Genomic DNA, 20,462 nt, shown 5'->3' with positions numbered 1-20,462 from the left:
TCTGTAAAACAGGGATAACAAGATCCTGCCTATCTCCCAGGGGACTTGTAAGGTTCAGATATAACAGAGGATGTGCATGTGCTTTGAAAAGTTAAAAACAGGGATAGCTAAGGTTGCTCAGTGGATAGAGCACCGACCCTGGAGTCAGGAGGATCTGAGCTCAGATGTGGCCTCAGACATTTATCAGCTGTGTGACCCTGGGCACGTCATTTAACCCCAAATGCCAAAGACAGACAGACAGATAGACAGAAGGAAAGAAAAAGAAAGAATGAGAGAAAGAAGGAAGGAAGGAAAAGGAAGGAAGGAAGGAAGGAAGGAAGGAAGGAAGGAAGGAAGGAAGGAAGGAAGGAAGGAAGGAAGGAAGGAAGGAAGAAGGAAGGAAGGAAAGGAAGGAAGAGGAAGGAAGGAAGAAGGAAGGAAGGAAGGAAGGAAGGAAGGAAGGAAGGAAGGAAGGAAGGAAGGAAGGAAGGAAGGAAGGAAGGAAGGAAGGAAGGAAGGAAGGAAGAAGGAAGGAAGAAGGAAGGAAGGAAGGAAGGAAGGAAGGAAGGAAGGAAGGAAGGAAGGAAGGAAGGAAGGAAGGAAGGAAGGAAGAAATGTTAAAAGCACCACAGAATGGGGACAGTGGATGGAGTACTGGACTTGGAGCCAGGAGTACCTACCTGGGTTTAGCTACCACCTGGGTGATCACTGGCAGACCTCTTAATTTCACTGAGCTTCAGTTTCATCATGTGTAAAATGGAGATAATATTACCTATGTCACCTCACAGCTTTCATATAAGGCTCAAACAAGATAATACATATAGTGTTTTACAACCTTAAACACTATATAAACATCAGTATTTATTATCATAATTGATGCCTCTATGGAGGCAGATTTGCCTGGGAAAATTGTCATTCAGATCAGCTCTTGATGTGGTAGCTTGTATGGTCATGCACTTACTTGGGAGTTTTTTTTTAAATTACATTATTTTTATGGATATCTTTCTCTTTAACATCATATTCATTTCCAAATATATCTCTTCCCTTCCCCTGCCCAGTAACTCATCCTCTCTAATGCAGATTTTTAAAAGAAGGAAAAAAAAGTAGTTCAGTAAAACCAAGCAGCACATCAATCACATCTAATAATATATGCATTTTCCCACACCTATAGCCCCCTATCTCTCCAAAGAAAGGAGAGGAGTGCATTTTCTCATGTCTTCTCCAGAGCCAAGTTTGGTCAGAATAATTGCATTGCATTCATATGAGATTTTAAAAAATTTTTTATAAGGAGGAAGAGTAACATTGCTCGACCCTGAGGTGAGAGCTGAAGATGGCTTGGGGGATGGAGTTGTTCATCCTAAGAACCTAGAATAAATTAGGCTCTGATTTCTCTATTAGGAACCACAGGAAGGAAAAGTATCAGAAAAGGCTTGAGGCTTGAAAGAAGAGGGGCAGAGGTTCTAGTTTGAGGAGAGAGGGCTCTAGGAACTTGGGAAGTGTTCTGCCTTACCTAAAGAAAGATTTATATACACTTTTTGATCTGAAGACAGTCAGGTAGACTCCTGCCTGGCAGACTAGGGGAGAATAGAAAGGATACCTGGAAGAGATTCTAAATCTGAATGCATCAATAACAAGACTGATGTAACTTGATATCAACCCAGACTCTCTCATATCACTCACTTCAGTCATGTCTCCATAGGGCAAAATTTCCAAGTCTCTCTTCAGTGAACAGGAATGGATCACCTGGCGATATCTAAGGAAAACCAAACGGTAGAAGGTGAGCAGTTTTCAGTCCTATCAATTTATGATTCGAATTCATGTCACCTTGGGCAAGTTGATAACATATAGCACTAGAAAGCTGCATGGAGCACTAAGGATGTTCAAGGATGTCTGGCTTCACTGATGGGAGGTCTTCCTTTCTTAGTGCATATTGATGATCTATGTTCAATTCTTCACAACCTAGTGAAACTGGGGGTCTCACCCCAAATCTGTCCCAGCCTCATCATCCCAAAAGCATACCTGTGGTCATTCCCACCCCTCAAATCCACAAAATGACATCTGAAGTGTACCTGGCTTGGTCATATTTTTCTCCCATGAGTATGTTACTTCTGACGGTCCCACTAAATATCCATGCCTGCTGGGGGACATAGGCCAAACTTCCATTCACTCCCACAGATCCAGCATGTAAATTCATCTGTAGCAGAAGGAACAGACAATGTAAGAACTAAGACACTGGTGAGGAGACAGGGCTGGCTAGTGGGGAATGCATCGATATCTGTGAGATTGTCATTCCACCCCTGCACAAGCAGTGTGACCTTCCAGAAGTAACTTCCTCTCTCTGGGCCTCGGGCTTTCTGTTTCTGAAATGGAGAGAATGATACCTGTCCAAACATACTGGAGAGTGGTAAAGAAACAAAAACACTATTCATGATGCATTTACAGCACTGAGTAAGTTCTACATTTTTTTGTTAAAGATGTTAAATATCTCCCACCTATATCAATATGATTTTGCTATTTTCTGACTCAGTGGTTAAATATTAAAGATTAAAATGGTTTTTTAAATGACACTTTGGAGGAGGGTCTAGTTATTTTGGGAAAGGTCATAAATTGCTAGGTGAAGGTGTGAATGAATAATAACTCATGTAATTATAGTACTTCATGGTTTGCAAAACCTTCCCAAATAATAGAATCACACATATCCAGTCCAACGCTCATTTGGAAGGAGGAGGATGGAAAATAATGGTCCAGAGAGATTAAACCACGACTTCCCTGAGGTCACACAGACAGTGTGATAGGTAACTACCAGAGTCAGGATTTGAACTGAGGCCCTCTGATTACAGATCTGGCACTCTTTTGTACCATACATCTGCAAAGGGTCAGAGGCAGGATTAAAATTCATATTTCTCATTATTGTTCAGTCATTTCAGTTGTATCTGACTCTTTGTGACCCCATTTGGGTTTTCTTAGCAAAGATACTAAAGTGGTTTGCCATTTCCTTCTCCAGCTCATTTGACAGATGAGGAAACTAAAGCAAACAGGGTCAAGAGACTTACCCAGGGTCACACAGCCAGTAAGTATCTGAGGCCATATTTGAACTTAGGTCTTCCTAACTCCAGGCTTGGTACTCTACCCACTGTGCCATCTAGTTGCCCCATTTCTTATCATACCATATAAAAATAGAAGAGAAGGTAGACCATATACCTTTCTCTAATTATTGGGGTAGGGAGAGGGGAGAGCAAGGATTCTTTTCCAAAGCAAAGGCATTTACTGAAACAGAAAGGAAGAAGATTGGTAATAAGACATTATTTCTCCATTGCTACACACTTAGGGCACACTTTTACATAGACTTGCATACTATCAATAGGGAGAGTGAACAAGCATAAAGATTACATGAGGAACATAGTGGACAGACAACTCAAAAGGGGGGGAAATATTAAGCAAAAGATAGAGATAATTACAAAAGATAAAATTGATCTTTGTGATTATATTAAATTGAAAGGCTTTTGCACACACAAAATTAATGCATCTAGGGTTAGAAGGGAAGTGGCCAACTGTGAAAAAAAAATCTTTGCATCAAATAGGAGTTTGATATATAGCTTTATAGACAAGTAACAGAAACATATAACATCAAAAACCATTCCCCAATAGATAGGTGGTCAAAGAATATGAACAAACAGTTCTCAAAAGAAGAATTGCATCCTTTTAACAACTATATAAAAGTCTGTCTATCACTAATAAGAGGAATACAAATCATAAACAACCCTAAGATTTCATTTCACATTCCCAAAATTTGCAAAGATGACAAAAGAACAGTTGATGTGGAGAAACTGCCGAAAGACAGGAAAACTAATGTATTATTGGTGGAGCTGTGAATTGGGGCATTCTAGAAAACATTTTGGAGTTATGCAAATAAAGTGACTAAAATTTCCCTATATTTTGATTTCATGGCTATGCACATACTCTAAGGAGGCCATTGACAAAAAGCAAGGCTCCATATACAACAAAATATTTATAGCAGCACTTTCTGTGGTATCAAAGAACTAGGAACAAAAGGGATGCCCATCAGTAGGGGAATGGCTATACAAACTGTGGTGCAGGAATGGAATAAAATGTTACTGTGCTATAAGAAACAACATGATACATAATAGCATGGAAAGACTTGTATGAATAGATGCAGAATGAAGTAAACAGAGACAGGAAAACAATATTTACAATAACTACAACAATGTCAATAAAAAAAATTACAAGACAATTGAAATGGAAGGCTGCAAAATTACAATAACTAATTGTTGTTGCTATTGTTTTTGTTCAATCAGGTCTGGCTCTTGTGACCTCATTTGGGGTTTTCTTGGCAAAGATTCAGGAGTGGTTTGCCATTTCCTTCTCCAGCTCATTTTACAGATGAGGAAACTGAGGCAAACAGGCTAAGTGACTTGTCCAGGATCACAAGCTAGTAAGTGTCTGAGGCTGGATTTGGACTCAGGAAGATGAGTTTCCTTGACTTCATGTTTAGCACTCTATCCACTGTCCCACCTAACTTTTCTTGGCCCTAAAGAAGAGAGAGGAAAAAAAGTCTCCTCTGTCACCTGCTTTTTTGCAGAGCTAGTATGAAACATTGCATCATAACATCAGTTTGTTTGTTTGTTTGTTTTTTGATGTGTTGATTGGTTTGCTGAATTTTTTCTTTCCTTTAAAAAAAACTCTTGGTCATAAGGAATGGCACTCTAAATAAGGGGAAGAGAGGAAAACAGGGGTAAATGTAGGTGATGTAAAAATAAAAGATATCAATTAAAATCTATTTTTTAAAACCTCATATTTCCTGATTCAAAATCCAGGATTATTTCCATTACATTGCCATTACAATGTTATGTTGAAAAGGTGTTTTTAATTCCCTCCCCCACCCCCATCTAGTTGCCTGTTGGTTGGATCACATCTTGATCACTAAATAGGGGAATTGTCTTTTATGGGAAAGATGTGTTGTGCCCGAACTATGGATTAAGAAAACCATTATATTGGCCCCCAAAAGGCTTATTCTTCCGTGAATCCATCTCTTTATAATTTGTAGCATCATAAATTTAGAGTTGGAAGACATCTTAACATCTAACCCCTTCCTTTAAAAAAAAATACATGTTTTGCTTGTTTTTTTAGAGGTTAAGCAACTTGCCTAAATATTTTTTTATTATGCCTTTGGTTTTTACATCACAATCATTCCTAAATAAGCCACTCCCCCTTCCTCTCCTATTCACTGAATCTCCTCTTTTAATATATAAAACCCATAAGAAGATTTAAGCCAAGCCAAGCCCCACTTTGGTCTCATCTGATATCACAAATAGCATGTTACACACCTTGTCACACACCTCTCCAACAAAAGGAGGAAACTATATATTTCCTCATCTCTTATTTCTGCCCTTTGTTTTGGGGGCACGATGGCAGCCCGTGTTAGCAAAGAGCTGGCTTCAGAGTCAGGAAGACCTCAGCTGAAGTTCTTGCCTCCCTACTGGCTGGGTGACCCTGGGCATATCATTTAATGGCTCAGGGACACCATACAACTCTCTATAGCTAGAAGCTGCAAAACAGTTGTTCTAGTCTGATAAAAGGAATTTTGTCAACACCCATGAAAACACAGATCTAGACCCTCCCCCAAAAAAGTGACAGCTCTTTTTCTTGACCAAGAGACTTTTTGCCTCCTAAGCCCTTTGGTAATTTCAGTCTAGCTTCTTTGCAAATTTGCATGTTTTCCCTTCTCTTCCTCTGTAAAGACAGTACTACTTTAAGGTAATCTTGTTCTTCTTTGCCCTTAAGACTTACACCTCCCATTTGTCATCCTTTTTCCTAGTTTTAGAGTTTTGCTTAACCTAGTAATTCCTTTTTCCCTTTTTTCCTTTTGTTTAGTTATCTAATTCTTTTGCCCTTTCCCCCCTCTCAGTTAAATCATCAAATAAAATCACTTTTTCTCTCTACCCATGTCAGTCTCCTTATCAATAAACATCAATGGCTCCCTATCACTTCCAGGATCAAAAACAAAAGTCTATATTTTGCATTCAGAGCCCTTCATAACCTATCCCTCTTCCCATCTTCTTGAACTTTACACCCCCCCTTACACACACATACACACTCTTCCTGGTATTCTTTGATACAGTAACACTGGCCTCTTTGCAGTTTTATGAACAAGATACTCTATCTCCAAACTACAGTCATTTTCACTAGCTGTCCTCCATGCCTGGAATGTTCATTTCCCCCTCTTGGTTTCCCTGGCTTCTTCCTTCAAGTCCCAACTAAAATTTTACCTGCTACAGGAAGCCTTTCCCAAGCCCTCTTAAATCCAATGCCTTTCCTCTGTTAATTGTTAAGTCATTTTCAGTCATGTCCAACTCTCTGTGATCCCATTTGGAGTTTTCTTGGCACAAATATTGGAGTGGTTTGTCATTTCCTTTTCCAGCTCATTTTACAGATGGGGAAACTGAGGCAAACAGGGTTAAGTGATCTGACCACAGTCACACAGCTACTAAGTATCTGAGGCCAGATTTGAACACAGGAAGATGAGTCTTCCTGACTTCAAGCCTGGCATTCTATCTACTGTACTACCTAGTTGCCCTAGGTTAATTATTTCCTATTCATCCTGTATATAGATTGTTTGTACATATATGTTTGTTTATCATCTTCCCCCATTAGATGTGAGCTCCTTGAGGGCAGGGACTGTCTTTATATCCCCCATGCTTAGCATACATAGTACCTGGAACAAAGTAGGTATTTAATAAATGCTTATTGACTAACTCCCTTTCAACTAGTTTTGAATATTAGTTTTTTATTTTATTTTCTGTACCTTTTTCTAAAAAGGATTTCTTTCCTTCATTCTCCTCATTATTTATCTCTCCTTTGTTTTCTGTTTTAGACTTTTATTCTTTGATTCATGACCCTTTTGCTTATTTACCCTTTCCTTATTCTCCATAGTCCTCATGGAATTAAAGCTTCTACGGTACCTGTTCTGAGATATGTCTTCCAAAGTTTCTATGTTATTGCCTTATAGATCTTATTCCTTCCCCATCCCTCTTCTGTTGTGCCTCACTCTTAGAAATACCAATTCCTAGAGGTGATAGAGAGGATACAAGTATCACCCCATGGTAGGAATTTTCCTGTGTCCCTGATTCTGCAATTCATTTCTACCCATTGCCCTCCTCATGATCTTTTTTTTTGCCCATTTTCACAAAATCTCTTCTCTGAATCTTTGCCCCCCCCTTCTCTGTCAGTGCACTCAGGAGCTTTGCTTCCCCTTCTGAGGCAGGATGAGTGGTTTCTCTAAGCACCAAATCCCTGTGGATTATACCATTGTAAGGACCCCCAGCACCACTAAAATGAAATTTCTCCCTTTATTTTCCTGTTTCAAGTCCTCTCTTTGCCTCCTCACCTATTCTTCTGTAGGCCCTTTTCTTTCTGAGAGACTTCAGGAGTTATTTTCCTTCTGTTGCTAACCTTTGACTTGATTAGGATATATTACATATCCTCCTCTATCTTCTTTTTCTCCTCTCCCCTTTTAGGCACCCTTCCTCCTATTATGTAGTTTAATTCTGCAGAAAAAAAAAATTGATTCACCTATAGACAGCGTGTTGTGGGGTTTAGCCCATGATGTTTCAAGCCTGCTCCTCCCCAGCACTTCTATTTGATTTCCACTTTCACGTTATTTTTTCTAAGGAAGTGGAAGAATTGTGGGTAATGGTGTAATCATCTCTATGTGTAGCTGAAGTGGAACAGGTCATGGCACTGAAGAATTGAGAGGTTAGGGAGTCTGAAAAGGAGCATCAGATAGGGACAGCTAGGTGGTGCAGTGCATAGTGCTGGACTTGAGTCCAAATCCAGCCTCAGACACTTACTAGATGTGTGACCCTGGGCAAGTCATTTAACCTTGTTTGCCTCAGTTTCCTCATCTGCAAAAATGAGCTGGAGAAGGAAATCAAAAACCACTCCAGTATCTCTGCCTAGAAAACCCCAAATAGGGTCACAGAGAATTGGACATGACTAAATCACCTGAAAAACAGCAACATCAGTGTAAAATGTTGAAGTCCTCTAGTCTAAGAGCAAGAGATGGGGAAGACGGTGAGCCAGGTGTTGAACTCCTGAGAAAGAAAGGTATATGACCTGGCAGCTGGAACACAGCAGCCACCACGATGTGGTATGAGTGGACAAGAACCCTGTAAGTCTCTTAAAGGAAAAATTAGTAATGAACTTTTTTCAACACATCATACAAACCTCCAAGGATATTTCTAGTTGAATTTTTGTTAATGTAAAATACCCTCAAACACTTAATTAAAAAAACCATAATAGTGTAGTTGCAACTGATTATACATTCAACCTTACATTTTCTATTTGTTAAGAGGAAGTATAGGTGTTGTGTTATAAATCAGTGTACTCTTATCTCATGCTTTTAATCTTATTTTTGTTCCTGTATACATTTTCTTCACTTACATAGTTGTAGAAATTGGATGCTGGTTTTTTTTGTTCTATTTCATCCATTCTTCCTCACTTCATGCAAGTATTCTTATATTGTTTTGTATTCTTCATATATATCATTTCCCATAGTATAATAATATCCCATTACACTCATATAGCACAATTTGTTTAGTAATTCTCCAGCTGGGTTTTTTTTTAACTATTATAGATAATACTACTATAAATACTTGCATGCTCGTTAAATTGTCAAAGAAGTATTTTCAAAAGGGGAAGAAAGATCCACTTTTAGAAAAGATTGTGAGGACACAAGCATGCTAACTCACTGCTGGTGGAGCTTTGAATTAGTCCAAACATCTTGGAAAACAGTGTGGAATTATGCAAGGGAAGTTACAGCACTGGTCACACCCTTTAACCCAGTGATCCCACTATTGAGTCTATATCCCCAAGGGAGCTACTAACAAGAAAAGACCTATTTTATGAAAATATTCATAGTAGCATTATTTGTCAGAGAAAGAAAAGAAAGGAAAGGAGAGAAGAGGAAAGGGGAAAGGAAAAAGACTTTTGCCCTTATGCTAGGGGACTTCAACATCCATACAGATGTTCCTTCAAACTCCTTAATCCAATGGCCCATTTCTTCACTCCACCTCAGCTAGGTATGGGGCTGGTCACATCATTATCCACAACTGTTCCATTTCCTTAATCAAAAACTCTGCCTTTCCTCTATCTCTGCGGTTTCCAACTTTTGTGTCAGGAACCCCATCTGATGAAAACTATGGGCCCTTTCTCAGAATAATATTTTTAAATGTGTAAAATAACATATGTGGGATTACAAAGGAAACCAATTATATTGGAATAAAGATATAACTTTTCCTCATTGTGGGTCTGTGGACCACAGGCTATTTACTGACTTAATATTTATTCGGTAAATAATTATAGTTGCACTTGTCATCTCCCTCCTACCCCCACCATTAAAATGTTACATATTGTGAGTTGGGATTGTTTCATTCTTTGTATTTTATGTCCCCAGAGCCTAGCACAGTACTTGACATATAGCAAATGGTTAATAAATGCTTCTTTATTGAATCATTGTTCTTTCCAGGACTTTGCCTAACTTTTTCTTGGTGAAAAGTCAGGTAACTGATAGAGGCATGCTCATTCTCACCACCTCATTAAAGGATCATTTGGTCACTAATAGTTTTTGAAAGATCAAAGCAAGGGACTAGGAAATGGGAGACCCAGATTCTAGATGTGGTTCTGTCTTACTGTGTGACTTCAGGCAATTATTCTCTCTCTCTAAGTCTCCATTTTCTCCTGTAGTAAATAGAAACAATTATTCCAAGGCTGTTTGGAAGAGCAAATGAAATAATGGATATGAAGGGGCTTTGAGAAGCAAAAAGTACATGAGATCTTTGCCATCAATTTAAAGTCAAATTTGTAAAACCTACACCAAGGTGCTGTTTGCTGTTCATCTGGTACCAGGGTATTCTAAATGGATAGCAGAAGATTTAAAAAGTGTAAGGGGCAAAAATGGAAGAAAAAAAAAAGAAGCACTACTTGAGTAGATAGCAAAAGAAAAAAAATCAGCCTCTCTAAGAGCTCAATTTAATCCCCAACTCAAAAACCTAAATTTAGCAGAGAGATCAATTAGTCAGTGCGCTATAGTAGAACTCAGAGTCAAGACTTGAAGAGAAATCCCAGCCTTGATATTTACTAGTCATGGTATCACTGACAAATCCCTCAGCTTCTCTATTAGTTTCCTCACCTGTTAAATAAGGATAATAATATTTATGTCTCACATACATACACACACACACACACACACACATACACAGGTTTGTTGTGAGGAAAACATTTGCAAACATTAAATGTTGCAGCAGCAGCAGCAGTGGTAGTGGTGGTAGTAGTAGTGGTAGTAGTAGTAGTAGCAGTAGTAGTAGTAGCAGTCGTAGTAGTATGCATTATTATAGTCTTCTAAGGGTTACAAATGAGCAGCTAGATGGCACATTGGATAGAGCACCAGACCAAAGTCAGAAGACTCATATCCCTGAGTTCAAATCTTGTCTTAGACACTTACTTGCTGTGTGACCCTGGGCAAGTCACTTAAGCCTGTTTGCCTGACTTTCCTCATCTGTAAGATGAGCTAGAGAAGGAAATGGAAAATCACTCTAATATCTCTACCAAGAATGTCCCAAATGGGGTCACAAAGAGTCGTGAAGAAAGATGATTGAATGACAGCCAGCAACAACAAAGTTTGGGAAGCACTTTACATAGGTTGCACTAGTTTGCTGTTATCCCCATTTTAAAGCTGAGGAGACTGAGTCTCAGGTCTTCATTTCTCACCAGGCTATACTCTGGACTTTTCTCTCATGCCCCAGGAACTGTTTCCTCTTGAAAGGTTGCTCCAGCCCTGGAGTCACAGCTCCAAAGTGTCTGCACCTTGGGGCTCCTGGCCTTGTCTCTTCCTCTGATTCACATCCTGGAATATCAATCCTTTCACTTTCCCTCCCCTACTTTCTGCTTCTTTTTATGTGTTGGCTTCTCCCGTTAGAATTTAAACTTCCTGAGGGCAGGAGTTCTCCTACTTTTTGCTTGTATTTGCATTTCCATTGCTTACCATATGCCTGGCATACAGCAAGCTAATAAATGCTTATTGACATACTAACAGAAAATTTAAGTGACTTACACAAAGTCACATAACTGAGGCTGGACTCAAATGGAGGTCTTCATGATTCCCAGTCCAGCACTCTGTCCACCATACCACCCTGCCTATAAAAATATTGGCTCTGATATTTTACAAAAAGATAAATGGCAGGGCACCTCCAGAGAGCTGGGTTTTGTAGGGAAAATGTAAAATAGGATTAAACTTTAAAGAAGTTAACTTTAGTGGGGCAGCTAGATGGCACAGTGGATAGAGCATGGGCCCTGGATTCAGGAGTACCTGAGTTCAAATCCAGACTCAGACACATAACACTTACTAGCTGTGTGACCCTGGGCAAGTCACTTAACCCCATTGCCTAGCCAAAAAAAAAAAGAAGAAGTTAACTTTACACAATGACTCCTTCTTAGGATCATTGACCCAAAGGTCAACAAGCATTTATCAAGCACATACTCTTTGCCAGGTAAAGACAATCCAGGCTCTCATAGAGCTTACCGTCTAATGGAGGAGACCACATGCAAATCAAGGACTCTATGTGTTATGGAGGCAAAATGCTGATCCAGGAAGGACTCAGGTATGGTGGGGGATGGCAGGTATTTAGATGAGCGTGAATAGAAATCATACACCAGCACATTTCACTTACCTCCCCCAGTATTGCTGATAACAGACAGCTCTTTCCACTTCCTGTATTTCCACAAACCCCTAAAATCTTCCCCTGCAAGACAAATGAAAGCAGGTGAGTGAGAGTGAGATGTTCTCCATGGCCCCAAAGCTACTGCAGTTCAAAACCTTATCCATGTGCCCAGTGATGCATTTTGTTGGCACAGACACAGCATCCAGAAGAGGGAGCAATTGTCCTCTCACAATTTCTACAACCCCCTCAATAAATCTTAAAATCCTTTCAAAGAAGTTTTGAGGGATGATATGATGGGACCATAGATCAAGAGCTGGAAGGGGCCTCAGAAGCTGACTGGCCCAAACCACTCAGTTTATAGATGAGAATACTGAGGCCTGGGAATGTTAAAATATTTTAAAACTGGAGTCCACAGAGCCAATGGCTTCTCTGTAGTCCTGGACTTTGGGGGTCTATTATGGCGTACAGCCTGGGTTTCTCATAGCTAGGAGATCCCTCAAGGGATGACTGGTATATTGAAAACACACTGTCAGGGATCTTTATGTATAGGTTAGCAGCCCTGTTCTCAATGATACTACTGATCTAGTCTATCCCCCTCATTTTATAGATGAAGAAACTAAGGTCTAGGGAGGATCAGTGACTTGCTCAAGGGGGCCTATCTCCACGCCAGGGCTAACTTCTCTATGTGCACCAGTAATACCATTCTAACCCATCTTCTCTAGTACACTGCTCATTCTATCATCCCTATTCTCTCAATAATCTTCTATTAGTTGTGAACTGATTCAACCATTACATAGATCAATTTGGAATTATGCACAAAGGGCTATAAAAACCATATGTATCCTTTGACCCAGCAATACCACTACTAGTTCTGTATCCCAAAATAGATTAAAAAAAACAAAAAGAAAAAGGACTCAGATGTACAAAAATATTTATTATAGCAGCTCTTTTTGTGGTGGCAAAGAACTGGAAATTGAGGGGATGCCCATCAATTGGGGAATGGCTGAGCAAGTTGTGATATATGATTATGATGGAATACTATTGTGCTATGACAAATGATGAGCAGGATGGTCTCAGAAAAACCTACACTTATAAGAACTGATGCAAAGTGAAATGAGTAGAGCCAGGAGAACATTATACAGAGTAACAGCAATACTGTGAGATGATCAACTGTGAATGACTTAGCTACCCTCAGCGATACAGTGATCCAAGGTGGGGGGGTGGGGCAGAGCCAAGATGACAGAGTAAAAGCAGGCACTAGCTTGAGCTCTCCCCCAAACCCCTCCAAATAACTGTAAAAAAAGGGCTCTAAACAAATTCTAAAGCAACAGAACCCACAAAAAGACAGAGTGAAACAAATTTCCAGCCCAAGACAGCCTGGATAGTTTATTTGGAAAGGTCTATTGCTCTGGGTGGGGAGAGGAACACAGTTCAGCTTAGGGGCGCAGGCAAAAGCTGGAGCAGGCCTCAGAGGACTAAATCATGAGCAGCTGTGGCGGCTTCCCAGACTTCTCAACCCATGAACACAAAAGACAACTTAGAAGGTCAGTAAGAAAAGTCTGTGACCATGTTGAGAGAGAAGCTCAGTCCCAGGCCCAGTCTCAGCACAACTGCAGAGTGGTGGCTGCTTCCTGAGCTCTTGGCCCATAGACTGAGGGGGAATTGAGTGGCTGATCAGAGGGGGATTGCAGGGATCTCTTTGCTGGTGCTGAGGCAGGATTCTCATGCTTTGCCTGTGCTTGGATCTGGGTCACAGTTCTAGGTGGTAGTCCTGGGGCAAGGAAGAGCATTGGTGTGGCAGAACTTGTAGCAGCAGCGCAGAGATACTCCTCCTGACAGTTCCAAGGCAGAAAAGAATGCTTGTGGCCACTCACAGACCAGAGCACAGGCCAGGAAAAGAGTAAACACCTTGCCCTTGATCACACCACCTTGGAAGAACTGAAAATTAACAGATCCCTAGAAGTATCTCTGAAAACAGCTGCACAAAACCCCCCAAAGCTTCAGACAGTACATTCTCCACACTGGAAGCACACCTCTACCTTAACAAAGCGTTTATAACTCAAGTAATTGGCTGGGATCATGAGCAAACTGTGCAAAAAAAGTCAGATCATAGAATCTTACTTTGGTGACAAAGATGATCAAAACATACAGACAGAAGAAGACAACAAAGTCAAAGCTCCTACATCCAAAGCCTCCAAAAAACCTATGAATTGGTCCCAGGCCATGGAAGAACTCAAAAAGAATTTTCAGAAGCAAGTAAGAGAAGCAGAGGAAAAACTAGGAATAGAAATGAGAGTGATGCAAGAAAATCATGAAAAACAAGTCAACAGCTTGCTAAAGGAGACCCAAAAAATACTGAAGAAAATAACACCTTAAAAAATAGCCTAACCCAAATGGCAAAAGAGGTCCAAAAATCCAATGAGGAGAAGAATGTCTTAAAAAGCAGAATTGGCCAAATGGAAAAAGAAGTCCAAAAGCTCACTCAAGAAAATACTTCCCGGGGTCAGCTAGGTGGCACAGTGGATAGAGCACCAGCCCTGAGGAGGACTTGAGTTCAAATCCGGCCTCAGACCAAACATTTGACACACTTACTAGCTGTGTCACCCTGGGCAAGTCATTTAACCCCAGTTGCCTTAAAAAAAAAACTCCCCTAAAAATTAGAATGGAGCAATTGGAAGCTAGTGACTTTATGAGAAATCAAGACGTTGTAAAACAAAACCAAAAGAATGACAAAATAGAAAACAATGTAAAAATATCTCATTAGAAAAACAACTGACCTGGAAAATAGATCCAGGAGAGATAATTTTAAAATTATTGGACTATCTGAAAGCCATGATCAAAAAAAGAGCCCAGACATCATTTTTCAAGAAATTATCAAGGAAAACTGCCCTGCTATTCTAGAACCAGAGGGTAAAACAGAAATGGAAAGAATCCACCAATCACCTCCTGAAAGAGATTCCCCAAAGGAAAACTCTAGGAATATTGTAGCCAAATCCCAGAGTTCCCTGGTCAAGCAGAAAATATTGCAAGCAGCTAGAAAGAAACAATTCAAGTATTGTGGAAACACAATCAGGATAACACAAGATTTAGCAGCTTCTACATTAAGGGACCAGAGGGCTTGCAATATGATATCCCAGAGGGCAAAGGAGATAGTGTTATAGCCAAGAATCACCAGCGAAACTGACTATAATCCTTCAGGGGAAAAAAAGGGTATTGAGTGAAATAGAGGACTTTCAAACATTCTTTCTGAAAAGACCAGAGTGGAATAAAAATTTTGAATTTCAAATACAAGATTCAAAAGAAGCATGAAGAGGTAAACAGGAAAGGGAAATCATAAGGGACTTGTTGAACTGTTTACATTCCCACAAGGAAAGATGATATTTGTAACTCATGAGACCTTTGTCAGTATTAGGGTAGTTGGAGGCGAAAAAATTATATGTATAGATAGATTGATAGAGGGCACAGGGTGAGTTAAAGATGAAGCGGTGATATATGAAGAATAAAATTAAGGGGTGAGAGAGGATTATGTTGGGAGAAGGAGAAAGCAGAGGTACAATGGGGTAAATTATCTCACATAAAACAGACAAAAAGAAAGGCTTTTACAGTGGAGGAGAAGTGGGGAAAGGTGAGAGGGAACGAGTGAAATCTTATTCTCATCAGATTTGGCTTAAGGAGGGAATAACATACACACTCAATTGGGTATGGAAATCTATCTTACCCTACAGGAAAATAGGGGGCAAAGCGACAAGACAGCAGGGAGATGATAGAGAGGAGGGAAGACTGGGGGGAGGGGAGGGATAATCAGAAGCAAATACTTCTAAGGAGGGACAGGGTCAAAAGAGAGAATAGAATAAATGGGGAGGGGATAGGACTAAGGGAAATATACTTAATTTTCACAACATAACCACTATGGAAGTGTCTTGCATGACTACACATGCATAAGCACTACCCAGTTGCTTGCCTTCTCAATGAGGGGGGGGTAGAGAGGGAGGAAGGGAGAATGTTTAGAATGCAAAGTTTTAAAAACAAATATTAAAAATTGTTTTCACATGCAACTGGGAAATAAGACATACAGGCAATGGGGTATAGAAATCTATCCTGCTCTACAGGAAAATTGAAGGAGAAGGGGATAAGAGAAGGGGGGAGGAGATAGAAGGGAGAGCAGATTAGGGGAAGGGGTATTCAGAATGCATGCCACCTTGGGGTGGGGGGGAGAGATGAGATGGGGAGAAAATTTGGAACTCAAAATCTTGTGGAATTGAATGTTGAAAACTAAAAATAAATAAATTAATAAAATCTAAAAAAAATATAATGATCCAAGGCAATTCCAAAGAACTCATGGTGAAAAATGCTATCCATTCCCAAAGAAAGAACTGATGGAGTCTGAATACAGATCGAAGCATACTTTTTTTTAAACTTTCATTATTTTTCTTGGTTTTTTTTTTGGTCTACATTTTCTTTTACAACATGACTAAAACATAAATATGTTTTGTATGACTCCTTATGTATGACCTATGTAAAATTGCTTGCCTTCTCAATGAGGGAGGTAGGGAGGGAAGAACTCAAAATGCTAAAATGAATGTTAAAAATTGTTTTTACATATAATTGGGGAAAAACAAAATACTAAATAAATAATTCAATAATCTTCCATTGTTCCGTGTCTACTGGTTCTTTCCCTGCTGTCTCAAACATGCCCATATCTCTCCCCACCTTCAAAAAAACCCTCAGTTGATCTATCCATCCCTGTTAGCTATCATCTTATATTTCACCTCCCTTTTATGGATAAACAAAGTGAGAAAGCTATCTACAACAGGTGCCTCCACTGCCTTTCCTCTCACTCTTCATAACTCTTCGCAATCTGGTTTCCATGCTCACTCAGCCTAAACTGTTCTGTCCAAAGTTGTAATGATCTCTTAGTTGCCAAATCTAATGGCCTTTCACAATCCTCATCCATCTCTTAGCCTTTGACACTGTCAGTCACCTTCTTCTCCTTGATACTCTTTTTTTCTCTAGATTTTCATTACATTGCTCTTTCCAGGTTCTCTTCTTACCCATCTGACTGCTCCTTCTCTGTCTCCTTTGCTGGATCTTCACCTACGCCATGACCACTAACAGTTGGGAATCCTCCAACACTGTTGTAGGCCCTTTTCTCTTCTCTCTCAATATTATTTCAGTTGGGAATCTCATCAGTTCCCATGTTTTCAATGATTATCTCTATGCAGATGACTTTCAGATCTACTTGTCCAGCTCAAAACTCCAGTTGACCTCCATTCTCACATCTTTGCCTTTTAGACATCTTGAAACATTCCCACAGACATCTTAAACTTAATATGTTCAAACTGAACCCATTAATTTCCCCTCAAATTTTTGCCTCTTCCTAACTTCTCTCTTACTGCTGAGGGTGCCCCCATCCTCTTAGTCACCCATGGTCACAACCTAGTGTCACCCCTGACTCTACATGTTCACACCCCCCCATATCCAACCAGTGGTCAAGTACTGTCATTTCACTTTTGTCACATCTCTTGTATACACCCCTCCTTTCCTCTGGTGCTGCCACTACTCTGGTGCAGGCTTTCATTACCTCCCACTCAGACTGTTTGCAATAGCCTGTTAATTGGTCTCCCTGCCTTAAGTCTCTCCCCACTCTAACTCACCCTCCACTTAACTGTCATATTGATCTTCCTAAAATGCAAGTCTGACCATGTCACCTCCCCACCCATTAGCCCCTATTAAATAAAAACCTATTCAGTAAGGAATCAAATATAAAATCTTCTGTTTGGTTTTTAAAGCTCTTCCCCTTTCTGCCTTCCCTGTCTTCTTACACCTTACACCTTTCCATGTACTCTGGAATCCAGTGACACTGGCCCCCTTGCTCTTCCTCAAATACTATACTTCATCTCCAGACTCCTAGCACATTCCCTGGCTGTCCCCCATGCCTAGAACTCTCTTTTTCCTCATCTCCACCTTCTAGCTTCTGGCTTCCTTCAGGTCTCAGTGAAAGTCCTACCTTCTTCAAGAACTTTCCCAGTCCTCCTTAATCTTAGTGCCTTCCCTCTCAGATTACCCCTAATTTATCTCATATATATCTTATTTGCACATAATTGTTTTCATGTCTCACCCATCAAACTGTGAGCTCCTTGAGAATAGGGACTCTCTTTGCCTTTCTTCACATCCCCAGTGTTTTGCATAGCGCGTGGCACATAGCAGACACCTTACAAATGCTAGTTGACTAACTGACTATAAGTGGCCAAACTGGAATTTGAACTGAGGTCCTCTGATCCCAATCCAGTAATGTTTCCATTGTATCACTCTGCCCAAGGAAGTAGAGGAGGTGGTGACACACCCAATGGGATTTTCCCAAGTGGTGGAATTTTAGTTAACAGAACTAGATCAGAGGGCCTGATATTTGGGGGAATAGAACCCTCCTAAAGCCCCTAAAATCACTCTAAATGTCACTGTAAGTGACATAATCACTCCAAATGTCTACTCTGCCATTGTTTCTGCCTAGGCAGAAACTCTGCCTTCACAGTTTGTCATAAGATTTAGAACTGCAAGGGTTCTGAGGAAAGATCCTACAGATGAGCAAAGTGGAGTCCTGGTACAACTTTGTGAGAGAGCTGGGGCTCAAACTGAGGCCTTCTAACTACATCCAATGCTCATTTTCTTCCTGTTCTTTGTATTCCAAACATCTAGTGGCCAATTCTGCACTCTGCAAGTACCAGCAAGGGAAAAAGGAAACAAACATGTATGAAGCATCTATTGTAAGGGAAGAAGGAAACAAGCATGTATTAAGCACCTACTATATGCTAGGCACTGTACTAAGCACTTACAAATATTATTTCACATGATTGCCAATTCTGAGAGGTAGGTGCTACTATTATCCCCATTTTACAGTTGAGGAAACTGAGGCAAATAGCGGTTAAGTGACTTGCCTGGGATTACACATCTAGGAAGTGTCTTAGGCCAAATTTGAACTGAAGTCCTCCTCAGTCTAGGTCTAGCACTCTAGACACTGAGTTACCTATTTGCTGCTGCCAGTCCAAGACTGTGCCTGATTAGTCTTCAAGATGGCATGATAGTCCTGACCTCAGAGTCGGGAGACCTGACTTGTCATTCTGGTTTTGCTACTAAATTGCTGTGTAACCTTAGGCAAGTTCCTTCCACCCTTCTGGCCTCAGTTTTATCCTGAGTAATAAGAGAGGTTGGTCTAGAATCTAGTTAATCTCTCCGTTCCTTCCTGCTGTATGACTTCCGATTCTTAGGTGGCATTTATTTTGCCATGTGGGCAACGTGTGACTTTACCTTTGGTACCACAATGCTTATATTGTGCAACACCGGACCTATGCTGGTCATTCTTTCTCCAAGTTGGCTGAGCCTCCGAGTTGGCTGATTCTTCCCTTGAGATGGTCCTACAGCAGATTTGTCAGGGCAGTCCCCATTCCCATTCATCTCCACAGCTCCATTGCAGATCCCACCATCATTCCATTCCCAAGATAAGGTGGCATTGTCCAAGACCAATGCAGCAGAGCCTTTCAGTTCCTGGACATAAAATGCAGGGCATTCCCTCAGGAAAAAATTCTTGAAAGGAAAAAAAAGAAAAAAATCATTTCAGAATGGACAGGGATCTCACTAATACAGCTTCAGTGAACCTTAAAAACTCACTAATGTAGACAAATTAGAGAAAATAGCAAAAAGTTGCAGAAAAGGTGCTGACCTAAAGTGGTAGAGGGAATTTCCTCCCCTAAAGTCAAAGTTCATGATACAAATTAATTCAACAGATCTAGTCCCTATACATGTCAAAGATGTACATAGCTATAGATATAGAGATATAGAGATATATATGAACATAAACATACATAGGAATACATACGAATATATCCTATATATGGATAGAGATAAAGAGATTCCTAAAGCCAAGTGGAGGTGCTGTTGGATCTAATTTAATGAATATGTAAGAATATGTAATTAGTACACCTATTTTGCCATATGAATGAGTATTAAAGTAGCTTTCCAAGTGATTAAAAGTTAACTTTTGGAATCTTAAATATTCCCTCTAAAGTTCTATTTATATTATTTAATAATGAACAAATGCTTTTTTTTTGCATATAATGCTGAGATTAAACTTTGACAGAGAGCAAAATCATAGGATTTTAGTACAGCAAGGAACCTCAGAGATCATCTAATCTAAGCCCTTCATTTTTCAGATGACACTGAGGTCCAGAAAGGGGCAGTAATTTGCTCATTGTCACACAGCCAGTCAGTGATCACACTGGGATTAGAATCCAAGTCTCCTGATACCTGTACTAGTGGACCTTCTATTACATCCGCTAGCATGTTACATTGACTCATTTCTTTTTGAAAAATCACTATAATGTCCTAGTGGAGTCAGAATTAATCAAGTTTGGCTCATCTTTACCAGTGGGAAGACTAGGAAATGCTTGTTTTGATACCACGCTACACAGACTACCTTCTCTGAACATCCTGAAGAATTCAAATTGGATACATTACACATGTTAAGGGCAGAGTACATTCAAAAGATGTCATTGTTGATAAAGGCACTGCTAAATGGCGTGCCAAGATGACTAACAATACAAAGTTTACCTTCAATCTCCATGCAGCTGAGTGTGAATTTGTAAGCCCTTTGAGAGAAAAAGGCACAAAGAACACAGATAACTTCAGTACATTCAATGTAGCCACAATAGTGAATGCCTAGAGAAGAAAAGGGAGGGGGAAAAAGGTTGGTTTTGT

At 40.1% G+C, this 20,462-nt stretch overlaps 1 protein-coding gene across 1 annotated transcript in view; it reads right to left on the bottom strand.

Annotated features, from left to right (window-relative positions):
• ABCC11 (ATP binding cassette subfamily C member 11) overlaps positions 1-20,462 on the bottom strand; it is a 75,838-nt gene that overhangs the window by 27,513 nt on the left and 27,863 nt on the right. The window contains exons 10-14 of the mRNA XM_020985113.2: positions 20,316-20,423; positions 19,017-19,292; positions 11,724-11,795; positions 2,049-2,173; positions 1,660-1,732 (exon numbers count right to left, since the gene is read on the bottom strand). Of these exons, the coding sequence (XP_020840772.1) occupies positions 1,660-1,732; positions 2,049-2,173; positions 11,724-11,795; positions 19,017-19,292; positions 20,316-20,423 (654 nt within the window). The remainder of the gene's footprint in view (positions 1-1,659; positions 1,733-2,048; positions 2,174-11,723; positions 11,796-19,016; positions 19,293-20,315; positions 20,424-20,462) is intronic.

The sequence above is a fragment of the Phascolarctos cinereus genome, unplaced genomic scaffold (assembly GCF_003287225.1).
Source record: "Phascolarctos cinereus isolate Bilbo 61053 unplaced genomic scaffold, phaCin_HiC Scaffold_2;HRSCAF=192, whole genome shotgun sequence".
Lineage (NCBI taxonomy): Eukaryota > Metazoa > Chordata > Mammalia > Diprotodontia > Phascolarctidae > Phascolarctos > Phascolarctos cinereus.
This window is presented reverse-complemented; position numbering and strand designations above follow the sequence as displayed.